The 13,135-nt window shown below is 53.6% G+C and overlaps 5 protein-coding genes across 5 annotated transcripts; 1 reads left to right on the forward strand and 4 right to left on the reverse strand.

The window, feature by feature from the left end:
- Positions 1-166: 166 nt before the first annotated feature.
- A1O7_00321 (uncharacterized protein) lies at positions 167-2,863 on the reverse strand (the record flags this gene model as incomplete). The annotated part of the gene is made up of 1 exon (XM_007754363.1): positions 167-2,863. One exon carries the CDS (start codon positions 2,861-2,863, stop codon positions 167-169), a length of 2,697 nt encoding a protein of 898 aa, XP_007752553.1.
- Positions 2,864-3,907: 1,044 nt separating this feature from the next.
- Positions 3,908-5,818, forward strand: A1O7_00322 (uncharacterized protein; the record flags this gene model as incomplete). The annotated part of the gene is made up of 5 exons (XM_007754364.1): positions 3,908-4,628; positions 4,703-4,849; positions 4,921-5,032; positions 5,111-5,240; positions 5,348-5,818. 5 exons carry the CDS (start codon positions 3,908-3,910, stop codon positions 5,816-5,818), a joined length of 1,581 nt encoding a protein of 526 aa, XP_007752554.1.
- A 585-nt stretch (positions 5,819-6,403) lies between these two features.
- Positions 6,404-9,279, reverse strand: A1O7_00323 (uncharacterized protein; the record flags this gene model as incomplete). The annotated part of the gene is made up of 3 exons (XM_007754365.1): positions 6,404-8,566; positions 8,619-8,753; positions 8,806-9,279. 3 exons carry the CDS (start codon positions 9,277-9,279, stop codon positions 6,404-6,406), a joined length of 2,772 nt encoding a protein of 923 aa, XP_007752555.1.
- Positions 9,280-10,031: 752 nt separating this feature from the next.
- A1O7_00324 (uncharacterized protein) lies at positions 10,032-11,006 on the reverse strand (the record flags this gene model as incomplete). Its single annotated transcript, XM_007754366.1, has 1 exon — positions 10,032-11,006. The coding sequence occupies one exon, from the start codon at positions 11,004-11,006 to the stop codon at positions 10,032-10,034; it is 975 nt and encodes a 324-aa protein (XP_007752556.1).
- Positions 11,007-11,873: 867 nt separating this feature from the next.
- A1O7_00325 (uncharacterized protein) lies at positions 11,874-12,846 on the reverse strand (the record flags this gene model as incomplete). Its single annotated transcript, XM_007754367.1, has 3 exons — positions 11,874-12,247; positions 12,296-12,351; positions 12,407-12,846. The coding sequence occupies 3 exons, from the start codon at positions 12,844-12,846 to the stop codon at positions 11,874-11,876; spliced, it is 870 nt and encodes a 289-aa protein (XP_007752557.1).
- Between the last annotated feature and the right edge of the window lie 289 nt (positions 12,847-13,135).

The raw sequence follows: 13,135 nt of genomic DNA on the forward strand, positions 1-13,135 counted from the left end.
CGAAAAGTTTGCAAGATGTGAAGATGAAACTGGGATCATGCGGCCTGATCGGCCAGGTGCACATTGCTGTCCAGATTGCTCATTACTCAACATAACCATCCAACAGCTGCGTGTCATAAAGAGCTACCCAAGAGCTGGTGAAAAGTACCAAACAATCTGTGGACCCCTACGCCTTTCTCCTGACCGTCAAGTCATCAAGGACATCGCCTGTCGTCCCTTGACCTCTTTGAGTCTCTGCAACCTTGAAGGCCTGTCCTTCGCCGCCGATATCCAGGCCCTTTTCAGCTCGTTCATAGGCCTTATCTGTCCGATCCGTCAAGATCTTCAGTTCATCTTCGCCTAATATTCGTCTCTTCCTGCCTGTTGGCGTGGCTCCCTTGTCTTCGTCTTCGAAGTGCGCGACGTCATACTTCTCAAACTCATCATCCACTAGTACGCCCTTGATATCATCCACTTCAACACCCGACGAAAGAAGGGACCTGAACTTGCCCTTCTGAATGACCAACTTCTCGAGCTTACGCTTCGAGTCAGCCTTGAAGAGCAATGTCTCCTCCACCGTTCCGCGTGTAGCTAGCCTATATACGATCACAGGCTTCGTCTGCCCAATACGATGTGCGCGGTCCATAGCTTGTAAATCTTGTTGCGGATTCCAGTCCGAGTCGAACAGAACAACAGTGTCAGCTGCAGTGAGATTGATTCCCTGGCCACCAGCCCGAGTAGACAGGAGGAACAGGTTGTAGGACTTGTCCGTGTTGAAGCTGGTGATCTGGGCATAGCGATCTTCCTGCGCCACAGAGCCGTCAATTCGACAGGCTTTCCAGCCACGCAGGTCAGCTGCGTAGGTTTCCAGAATGTCGAGCGTGGTTTTGAATTGGCTGAAAATGAGGACCTTGTGACCAAGCTTGAAAAGTCGGGGCAGAAGTGTGTCAAGCAGGAGGATCTTGCCAGAGGCTTGGACCAGGCTTTCGTCGACTTGTGGAAAGTCACCGGATTCCTCTTCGGCAAGTGTGGTCGGTTTCCAGGGCCAGTAGAAGTTGTGCGGGCTGTTGCATGCGAGTCGAAGTTGCAAGACAGGGTTTTGCAGCTTCTTGGACGACATCTCCTTCTTCGCGAGTTTGAGGGTCTGAACACGCTCGAGCTCTCCTGCTTCGTCAGACGATATTTCTCGCGAGTCGGGGCCGGGCGATGCACGATCGAGGCTGAGCCCTTCTTCACCTTTTTCTATTCGGCGAAGACGAGCGTTGAACTCACTGTCGGTCACATCGCGATAGCTGGTGCGTGCTGCTTTTCGACCTCGCCGAATAGAACCATTTGACGCGACAGATGCAGGCGTCGAGTCGCGACTGGGCTTGATGCTCTTTGCTGGCGTGGAGCGACCGCTACAATTGGCCTTGCGCTTGAGGGAAGCAGTTCGGCTCTTTGCCTCGATCCGCTCAACTGCTTTGTCTTCGAGGTATGACCTACTGGTACCGGCAAGAATTTCCCGGTACAGTTCCTTCTGCTCTGAAGTCAATGGAGCGTACAGAATGTATTCTCGCTTTTTTGGAAGGGACGACTCAACATCGGTCTTGACGCGCCGAAGCAGGAACGGCTTGAGGATGGCGTGCATGGTGGAGACCAGGTTGTTCTTGTGCTTCAGGGACTTGCCATCAGCCTCTTCCTTGTCCTCTAAAACGCTGGAGAAGTCGAACCACTTTTCGAAGCTGTCGAGGTCGTTGAAAACCTCCGGTAACAAGAAATGCAGCAGTGACCAGAGTTCCGCGATGTTATTTTGAAGTGGCGTGCCGGTGATCAGCAATCGGTTTGCGGAATTGTATGTCATCAGCTCCTTGACCAGCTTGCAGTTCATATTCTTCAGGCGATGCCCCTCATCCACGACTATGTATCTCCACTGGTAGTTGGCCAAGAACTTCTTGTCGTTCATGCAGATTTCATAGCTCGTGACGACAACGGGGAAGTCCCACTTGGTCTGATCCTGTAGTTTCATCCTCTTTCGCCTCATTGCATCACGGTCGTCCCTGCTGCCATGGTAGAGAAGAGTATTGACGGTGGGAGTCCAGTGCTTGAATTCTTCGACCCAGTTCCGCACGGTGCTTAACGGAGCCGCAATCAGGAAAGGACCGGATATGTTGTTCTCCTTGAAGAACGCGATCATTGAGATGGCCTGCAGCGTCTTCCCAAGGCCCATTTCATCCGCCAGAATACCACTAAGGCCATTCATCCAGAGCGACTTCAGCCACTCCAATCCTTCTAGCTGATATCTCTTCATCTGGCCGCCCGTAACTAGAGAGGGTTGCTCGGTGGCGACAAGATCCTGAGCGCCGAGTCCTTCTCCTTCATACTCGTCTGCAGCTTCTGCAAGCGCCTCCTGGACTGTGGGCCCGTCTTTGGCGGCCTTCACGGCCTCCGAGTCGAAATAGTCAACAATGTTCTTCTTGGCGGCATTATTCTTTTTGGATGGGCGTCCGCGACCTCGTGTGGTTCGCTTCTCCTGCTCCGGCAAGTTCTTCCCGTTGTCGAACTCTCCAGCAGCATGCGCCCTTGATGATCGTCTCGTTGCGCTTTTTGTCTCTGAAGATTTGGCTGCATCATTCTTTTGCTTCGCAGCCGCCTTTCTCGCCTGCTCTTGATTTTGCTCCTGCTGTTGCTTCATCTTGTCTGCCATGATCGCAACAAACACAGAGCTTGTCTTCAGAAGGTTGGTGAGCGCACGAGACTTATGGTCCATGGCTTCATCGTCCTCCTCATCCACTCCCATCTTATTCTCGCTCTTGACCATCGGTTCCTCGTTGGCGTCTGACTTCGGCTGCTTAGGACTCGCATCCGTTGGTGATGATGCCGGTGTGCTTTTGGCATTCGACATGGCTGGTGACATCGGCTCTGAAGTGGTCGAGCTTGTAGACATGTCCGTGGCAGGTCAGGCCTTGGCCAACGCAAGAAGCAGTACACCACTATGTTGGGGCTTGAGGACGTCGGGGGAGGATTGCTCAGCAAACAGTGCCGGTTACGCGCAGCTAGATCTGCGTCAAACGCACAGCCCTCGCTTTTGCTGTGCTTCAACGCCGATTTATGGGCCAGCGGGTGCCATTGGCTTGCATTGGCCTAGCACCTGGATTCGAGGCTCCCATCCTGCGGTTATCATTCAGGGACGGCCAGATTTACCCCTTGCTTCAAAATTGTGGTGACGACACTACGACAAGTGGCGAAACGCGCTGCCACCCACTTTACGCGGAGCGCGTCAATCGCCGCTAAGATCTTTGCAAAGAGCTGGGTACTAGTACGGAGTACGAGTACGAGTACGATGACACGGCGCGTCCATCCTCGGTTGGTGCGGGCACGCCAAACAAGGACACAGCATTTGAGCTCGTGGATCTCGTGGCTGTCAAGCACAGCACTTTTCCAACTTTATATCGTCGCTAGGAAACACATCAATTCTGGCGGCACTCTGTGTGCTGTCACTGGGATATGAACCGCGGATGTATGGAGGGGACCCATCTCCAAGAAGGGCAAAATTGGCTTATATCCAGACGAGAATCTTTTGGGTATATAGGTCGACCACCACACACACCTTGTGATCGCTCCAGACACCTAGCTTTTCCATCATATCAATCATCCAAACGCTTGTCTGAAGATGAAATGCCTTGCCGTCGACAGCCTTGCCTGGCGTACAAAGCTGTTCCGGCGGGACGGGCGGCCATCTTCAACCTCGGCTTGCGGCGGTTGTCAGCATGGAACATGGAGCATGGCCGAGTAGTGCTTCCCAGAAACATACCTACCTTGATATCGGCACGACGATGATATGATATACGCTCTTTCATATGTTCTCGTTCTGAAAAGGTGTCGTCCCTGATTCTGAACAGCCTGATCCGTCTCGCTTCCAATACCCACGCCGTGACGTCCAAGCACAATGTCCCAAATCCCCATCATAGTCGGCGTAGGCGACTTCGTCAACCGCTCCACATCCCTCGCCGACGGCCACGAACCACTAACACTCATGCTCAACGCCATCTCCACCGCGCTAAGCGACACCGGTCTACCAGACGACAAACGCCAACAACTCCAATCCGCCATCGACAGCATCGATGTCGTCCGCACATGGACCTGGCCCTACGACGATCTACCAGGGGACATCTCTCGAAAATTAGGCGTCAATGCACGACACCAGTTCTACAGCGAGCACGGCGGGAACAAGCCGGCCAAACTTTTCGACCAGGCCGCACGGAGGATCTCGCAGGGCGAAACCAAAGTCGCCGTCATCACGGGCGGCGAGGCGCTGGCATCTCTGTCAGCATTTGCGGCGGCCAAGAAGTTACCGCCGCCAGGCTGGACAAGGACAAAGGAGAGCGTCAACTCGGTCTTCTCACCCACGGGTCGAGATCTGGGCAAGGACATTGGCGCCGTGCACTCGATCGGTGCCCCGATCCACGTGTACCCGCTGTTTGAGAACGGGTTCCGCGCGAACCGCGGGCAATCCATCGCCGAGAACCACGAGGAGTCGGCCCAGCTGTACGCTGAATTTGCCAAAGTCGCGGAAAAGCAGCCCTACGCGTGGAACTACGGCAAGCCGGCCGCGAGCAAGGAGGTGATCGGCACGGTCACAAAGAGGAACAGGATGATTTGTTTTCCTTGTATGTCCCGCGGTGGCGTTCTGCTGTGGCAGACTGAATGATGAATGTAGAGTACGGCTAACCGGGCACGACAGATCCGCTGCTGATGAACGCCTTCAACACAATCAACCTCGCCGGCGCGTGTGTGCTGACTTCAGTGGCGCACGCGGAGGAACTGGGCGTTCCAAGAACAAAATGGATATATGCCCTCGGCGGTGCCGGCACGCAGGACAGCGACAACTGTACGATTCCCACCCGCCTGCTTTCCTTGGCTTTTGGTATTGCCTTGACACGGTCTAATGAATTGATACAGTCTGGGAACGTCCGAACTATCATTCCAGCCCGTCCATCTCACGCTCCATCGACGCCGGCCTGCACGTATCCGGCTTGACAAAGGAAGATATCGACCTATACGACTTTTACTCGTACGTTTCATCCACCTCTCCTTAGCTTTGTACGATCAATGATGGCGCATCCGCTAACACACCACTCGCCACTCGCAGGTGTTTCCCAATCGTCCCCAAAATCGCGGCCCATCATCTCAACCTCCCAATCACGCGCGGGCCAAAACCACTCACCATCCTCGGCGGGCTGACCAGCTTCGGCGGCGCCGGGAACAATTACTCCATGCATGTACGTGAGACGTTTCTCTTTGGCGGTTTCCCCTCCATTTGTATTGTCTTTGCGAAGCCTTTTTCTTTGCGCTATTCTCACATCCCTTGTTTTCCGCGGTATAATAGGCCATCACCGAAATGACCCGCCTCCTCCGCGCCGGCCACGGCCGCCACGGCCTCGTCCTCGCCAACGGCGGCGTCATGACCTACCAGCACGTCCTCTGCCTGTCGACCATGCGGCGGAAAGCCGGACTGCCGTACCCGCAAGCAGATCCCCTGCCCGCGTATGTGACGGGGTTGTCTGTGCCGAAGGTGGTGGCGCGCGTCGAGGTGGAAGGGAATGGCGAAACCGAGGCCGTCGTCGAAACGTATACCGTGGAGTTCAACCGCGATGGCGCGCCCCTGCGGGCGTATATTGTGGGCCGGTTGAAGGGGAACGGTTATCGGTTTGTCGCCAACCACGGCGATGAGGAGACGTTGAGGCAGTTTTCGGCCTGGGAAGGGGAGAAGATCGGGCGCGCAGGGCGGGTAAGAAATGATGGGACGAGGAATCTCTTCGTTTTGAAGAAAGAGCGAGAGGGGCTGGGTAAGTTGTAGAGAGTCACAAGGGCCGATGCTGGTGAGGGGAGATTTCCTATCATTTGCTTCTCAGTGCTTGGGACTACCTAGCTAGCTAGGGGTAGGCAGCTACATGAAGTCTGCTTTGCAGTGTTGAACTGCTTCAGCCCTTTCCGTGCCAAGTTGATCGTCAAGCTCCACTGTCATTGTCATTGTTGCCTCCGGTCATGAAACCTCCAATGCCATGTTCACTGTTGCCTGTTGCCATCGAGCTCCAATGTTATTGCCACCGTCGCCGTTGACCATCAAACTCCATTGTCATGGTCATTGTCGTCTTTGACCAGGCCCCGCCTCCAGTGTCAACATCGCCATCGATCGAACTCCAATGTCACGGTCACTGTCTGTCGCCTTCTTTGCTGGAATCAATACTTAATACATGTGTTTTTGTGGGTGTCACGCATGAACCAACGATGGTATTCCCGACACAGCACAACAATGTTATTCAAGAAACTCTGTTGCACGAGTCGGTTCCACCGACGTGTTCCTGTGACTCAACGACCTTCTGCAACTTACTTAGATTGATGTGAGAACCATCAGCCGTTCAGCGGCGTTGGACCGCCAACATCAGTTCTCTTCCTCATTCTTCACCAAAGACTTTCTGGCCAATCTAGCCGATCTCCGCCGCTTGACTGCCTCCTCCTTGGTGGCCTCGAGCGTAGTAGAGGTCAAGGTGGCAGGAGTGCGTGCATGACCAACCATTCCAGTACCCATGGTGGAGCTACTGCCACGGACAGATGCTGAGTTTCGGCCTGAGCGGCGAAGGGTAGGAGTTTGGCTGAGCGGACCGACGATGAGTTTGAGCTTCTGCAGCTTGTTCATGGGCTTCTTGCTGGTCTCGGTCGGGATGCTGCTCTTCTTGCTGGTGCCATCATGAACACTTTCACCCGTTCCGCTGGCTGTAGGTGAAGGGATATTCTGAAGAAGATGCAGCTCTGCAACGGGTGTCGAAGGTGTCGACACAGCAACATCTCCTCCCTCGGAAGTTGCCACCATGCTAAAGGCTAGGGCCTCGCCAGGCTTGCCACGCAGGCGGTGTTTGACTGGTTCGAGAAGCGCTTGGAACTCGGGCAGATCTGCATTCTCGGAAATGGCAGAGAAAGTGGGAGATGGTAGGGGTCGGTGATCGATTGCACTAGCAATGTCCCTCAGATAATTGCCAAAATCGTAAGCCTCGTTTGCTTCGCTATCAAGGCGATCAGTATTGTCTATGCCAGCAGCCACGAGTCCATGTGCAGGGGTCGCGTCAGTATCAGCGACCTTCGTCCGGGGAGCCTTGCTAGCCCTTGAACGAATGTCCGATTGGGAAGCCTTTCTCTTTGGATGTTCCGGAGCGGCCTTGATCAGATGGTGAAGATTTGCATCACGGTTAGCCGGAGCACGTATTGCAGGAATAGCGAAGACGCTATCAGCTGCGCCGGCAGCAACTGAGCTCGAAGGAAATCCCATCATCAGACCACGGTTGAAGCCGGACATCGTGGTAGAAAAAGGCAGGGCTCTAGCAGAAACAGTCGGAGGGGCGTGGACGGTATCGTTCTGGGCTACATCAGACGCCGCTGTACCCTTGAGAGCACCCGTCGAAGAAGTGGCATCAGCTGTCTTTGACGGTGCGTCTCGAACGACTTGAGCCAAACCATCTTTCTTGTCGATCTTAAGAACCAAGCGCACAGAGGCCGACGTAGGGCTCGAGGTCGACTGGTCCTGCACGGTCACGTCACCTCTCTTCGCATTAGCCTTCTTTTGAGGGCGGCTGCCCTTTGTACGCTGTGGCGCGTTCTTTGACTTTGAGCCAGATGGTAGGTCTTGATGAGAGTTTGTGTTGCTGGAGATTGGCACATTCGCCAGGTCGGGTGGAGAAGGCGCACCTGACGATCTCAAGCGGGACTGTCGGGTTCGTCGAGAAGCAGCGTTTCTGGTTACTGTAGGCACTGGCTGGACGATGTCTTGTGCGCCATGCTGTCCGGTCTGAGGAGGAGTGGGTGACTCTCCAGGCGTAGAGACCTGAGCAAGGGGATGACGTTGTCGTCCTGCTGGCTGAGTTCTCTGATCGACCAACTCACGAGCGTGTTGAGCGGCGGCTGGATCAGAAGGGAGGACAGGCTGACCACGCAAGGCTGGGTGACGAAGAGCATTTCTTGCTGTGACTGCTCGCTGGCTCGGCCTAACAGGGTTAATGAGTCCAGGTCGCCCGCGAACCGGAAGTAGAGCAGGATTCTGCACTGGATCAGACAATGGTCGTGGGACATTTGAGGCTCTTGCCAAGGGAGTCATGCGGGTGCTTGGCACATGAGGGACGAACTGGAGAAATGCGCTGCCATACGGATCGAGCTCCCATTGTCCCATAAAGGCGAGTGAGAGATTGTGATCCATCAAGAACCTCCTGGCAAGGCGGACTTCACCGTCGAAGGCACAGTCGTACTTGCAAGTAAAGGTGAAATAAGCGGCGTACTCTTTGAAGACGTCGGGGTCAATGATCTGGTAGCCGTCCATGCCTGGCTGGATGCCTGGAATGGGTATGCTGATACTTGCACAGAACGCCCAGAGGTCCACGAGCGAAGCTGGATGCAGAGCTCTCAAGCTAACAGCATGCTCGATCTGAGCAAATTGACTCGGGTTCATGCCCAAGAGTCGAATTATGTGTCTCGGGTGCACAGGATACTCTTTAAGAGCCTTGTAGATATGGTACTGCATTGAAAGGGACAATTCGTTCCAGTTGACTCGCCGCACGGCCTGCAATGCATGGATCAGTTAGAGTCTCGATAACGAAGAACGATTGCCTTACACGAGAGTCATTAGTTGTCGACATCGTGGTTGCTGCTGCATTTTGGTTCTCAATTCCGTGAGCCGCACCACTACTCAGTGTCTGCTGGGAGGGGTTCGAATCGCGCTCAGCAGTCTGGTCATTATTGCTTACAGTCTACCAAGCACGAGTTAGTCACAGTCTCCATTGACGAGGATTTTGGTGTTACCTGAGTGGTGGTCGAGGACGTCGCGGTTGTTGCACTGTCTTGGTTGGCAGTCGCCCGCGCCACGACATCGTCAGCTGATCCGTCTTTCTGAGTCACTTCTTCGTGAGTCTGGTCTTGCTGAGTGTCGTCTTGCTCGACTTTCACACCGATCTGGCTTGTCTGAATCTGGGAATCTTCCTGTCCATGAATGTCCGAAGTAATGCCGGCGAGGCTGCCCTGGTCAGGGAGGGAGTTCTCTGTCTCATTGTCCCCGGTAGTCGTAGCTTCAGACACAGGTTTGTTCTCCACAGACATTGCCATTGATGTCAGTGGGAGAGACGGGAAGGCCGCTGGAGGATTGTTAGGGTTGAAGGGGGTAGCTTTGGCTTTCATCAGACCAGGGTGAGCGGGTTTGGTGCCATTGCGGTTGTTAGGAGTGACAGGCTCCTCGTCCTCAAGACGAGTAGGCGTCGTGATGCTGGATCTCAGCCGCATTGTTGCATGAAATCAGTTCAATGCGAAGGAGGGAAGAGGAGGAAGTGTGAGTGAGCAAGAGGAGGAGGAGGAAGCGAGGAGGAGAAGGACAAGGAGAAGGAGAAAAAGAACGTGGGACGAAGACAGTAGTGAAGGGCTCATGTCCATCGGTGAAAATTCGAAAGCGAAAGCCGCACTCGTGGGACAGTCGCTGTCTTGCCAGACCCACGCCTTTCTGTCAGTAACATCTAGCGAGCAACCTCTTCCGTCAGTCTGCCATTCTGCACATGAAGTGCAATCGTGTCAGTTCATGCTCATCCAGATCTGAAATTTGGGAAATTGTGACCTACCCTAGAAGAAGCGGGCGACAGAGAAGTACCTTTGTTTAATGAATGCAAAATCCTTCCAGCGATCCACCTTCAATATCGGCAACAGTACACAGCAATCACTGCCGGTCCATGTGCGTATTGGTCCCTTTCTTTCGAAGCCCTCTCGTGCTCTCTGGGGTCAGCTTAATCACCTCCCAGAAGCCTTGCTCGCCGTTCCAATGGCGCTTCTTGCCCCTTGGGCCGCCGCCAGGATGTGTCTGGCTTCAAGACCGATGACAGAAGTGTTTGCTGCAGTAAACGCCATCGTGCACACCTACCAAGACCGACTGCTGCATGGCGTTGCGATGCTGCACCTATTCGAGTATCACATAACGAGCCGACTCAGTGTTCTTTTCCTGGCCAAATTTACCGACAGATCATTGATAACTTGGTAAGTCTCTGCCGTCAATCGGCAACGTCCACAAATGGGGCCACTCCTTCTCTAACGTTAGTTTCCACCAGTCGTTCGACGCCATTCCTCATATCATCATCCGAAGTGTATAATTCATCAATGTTGCGCTTACTAGGCCGCCGAGGTCGGGTTGCAACACTTCCATCATCGTTGGAGGGCATAACAAAGGGCTTCATCACAGCGTCCGCATCGGAGACCTGGCGTTCGGCGGTGGTGATTGTCTGCAGGTCTAGGAGAACGTTCTTCATGTCGTCCGACAAGGTGATGCAGAAGCGCTGAGACTGGACCATGTGGATGGCGGCAATTGCCTCCACTCCAAAGACAACCATTAAATACGCGGCAACCAATAGGGCTGATCGATCGTTTCCGGACTCGCAGAAGATAAGTACCTTGCCACATACGTCGTGAATGTCCCGTATCGGGGTCCTAGCACAGGTGGCCTCAAGGTGCTCGTTGATGGCTCTGATGACTGGCTTGACTAATGATATGAACTCGGCGGGGTGATCGAAGTCGAAAGTCCAGGTTGCTATGCCGGCGCTTGAGGCAAAGGTGGCGGGGTCGAGAAATGATTTGCGGGCTCTCACTGACTTGCTGGACCGAGCAGCCACAAGAAGAGTGATGCCGCTATCGCAGACGAATGCCGGATCTCGGGCTACGCTGCTTGGTCCCAGAAACAGGAAAGGCAGGATCGCTTGAGCATTCCTCCGCATCTCATATTGCCAGGTAAGCATTGAATGTGCCAGATCAAACCTGTGGCAGCTGACTAGAGCCCTCAGAAACTCGTGATGGCCATATTGTCCGGAAGTCCGATTGTAGGGGAGACCGTGAACATGGAAGGTAGGCGTGCCATTCCGGTAGTTGAGGTCAGGCGGAGGAACATTAACCCGAGGAGCTTCGAGTCGTCGCTTGTCGCTGTACCCTTGAGCAGCGACATAGTGATTCGAGTGACTCTCAGCCCAAGATGCCATGGTGAGGATAGAGTAGGAGCAAAAGTCCGACAGCTATGTTGATTCCTGGATGGCGGCTCAGGAGGACTCTGGTGGACTCTGGTGGAGGAGAGAATTCCAGCAGCACTGAAATTCCCGACTCTGGACAATACTAAAGAGATTGAATTCTCGTTCTGCTTTCATTGGACGGAAGCATGCACGCTGATGTTCAGTGAGGTATACGGAGTACTGTGCGATCAGAATAGATCTTGCAAAGTGCAGTCGGCAATGTGAAGGGAAGGCAGTCGACTGATTGACTGTCAGTCTCCTCTTCTTTATCCAGTCATTTACAGTGAAAGTTGGACAGTAACGGGTAGGCAGCGGAACAACATGAATATACGGCGCGCCAGAGGACTATTGCAGCGGCATGTGTAACAAGATTAATGGTTCAAAGATAGTCATCTTGGGGTCAACCGGATGGCGACCTGCCGGAGGAACTGCGAGACCACGATTAAAGGGCAGCTGACAGTAAAAGTGAAAGTGAAAGTGAAAGTGAAAGAGAACAAACTGAAAGGGCGTCTGGCTTCATGCTACCATTTTCATTTACGTTTTCGCGCTAGAACGCACGGGCCCCCTGCAGCTCTTCACTTGGGGTCAACATTATACCTACTCCGTAGAGTAGGTAGTAACGAAAAGGCCTCACTTCAGCTTTATTTTTTGTGACACAACGGTGCAGATGCCCCGTCTCACTGTCAACAGAATCCTTTCTTTGCCCATTTAATGCTGGGGCTATGATTTGAGTGGTATTGTACAGGAAGCACATGTGGCATGCATCATCAAGCGGGCACCACTATTTCTATGTCGTCGTCTCACTATCCAGCCAGAGTAGCCTGATAACACAGACTTCACTCATGAGCCACTACCCTTCTTCTCTGGGTCACGCTGACCAGCATCGTGCTTGGGTGGCTGTTGTAGCTGCTTCTGCTTCTCTTGCTGCGATTGCTCTCGCTTGAACTGGCGCTGGATCTGCCACACAGCCCGTTCCACCTCGCCACTCAGCTCTGGAACACCTGTCACCTTGGCCACCAGATTGTGGCATTCTGCTGGAAGTATAATCTGCTCCGGCGGTGCAGTGCCATCCGAGGCTTGACTCGGTGTGACAAACGTGAAATCCGGGGCATCAGGAGCGACTTGTTCGTACAGATCTTCAATCTCTGGCGGTGAGACGGGGCGGTACAGTCTGTTATCGAGGATAAAGTCTAGGTGATCTGAACCTTTTAGAGCTGTTTATCTGTAAGCGCGACTCCTGCTGCCGTTCGAGCCAACAGTACCTCTCCAATGTGACCAACACCGATATGCAGCATAGAAGAACGGGATATTAGGTATTCTGGACCTTTGTCAGCGACCCCGTATTTTTAAAGCCAGACGAGTGCGGTCCGTACATGGGTACCAGCGCAAACGGTATGCAAATTGGCATGGCCACCATACTACCAATGAATCTGTTCCAATGCAGTTGTTTCCTCTCTCGCGCCAGCCTGGCCAGCACCTTTGGGACGTCTTCTTTGTGCATGACATTACTGGGGAAGATGACGTCGAATTTCTTCCCTTCTGTGATCTGCTCGGCCTGCAGTTTGGGATTCGAGGGAGGAAAGCTCTTCAGTCCCCATTCTTGGTAAGGGATGCGCTGGAGGCCCCGGTTACCGTAGTAAACGAGTGTCTTCCTCCATCCCTTTTTAGCAGTCTCCCACTGCGCCCATGTTTCCGCTGCCTTTTTAGTTATTCGGTCGGCAATGCTCGGTTTGCTGGTCGGCTTCTCGATCGCTTTTTGGCAAAATACTAGGGCTTGTCGCGTGGTGAGAGGAAGGAGGATGATTTTTCGCATAGCCGCGACGCTTCAAGGGATGGTGCAAGAAAAGAAGGCCACAACCCTCTGCAAAGTCAAGGAAGTCTTGAGGGCGTCATGACTGGAATGGACCAAGGACTTTGTAGAAAAGAACGACTGGGGAAAACTGTGCAATTGAGTGCTCAGACGCCGACGATGACTGATACGACAGTAGGTGAAGCGGATGAAGCGCAAGCAGGGTTCTGTATGTAGCTTCACAATTCAGCAATTTTCCCGGGTCATTATGAGAGTGGTGCCTTAGTTCCTCACGCGTTGCGTCGCAATGCTG

This window comes from Cladophialophora yegresii, assembly GCF_000585515.1.
Source record: "Cladophialophora yegresii CBS 114405 chromosome Unknown aczIN-supercont1.1, whole genome shotgun sequence".
In the NCBI taxonomy this organism is placed as follows: domain Eukaryota; kingdom Fungi; phylum Ascomycota; class Eurotiomycetes; order Chaetothyriales; family Herpotrichiellaceae; genus Cladophialophora; species Cladophialophora yegresii.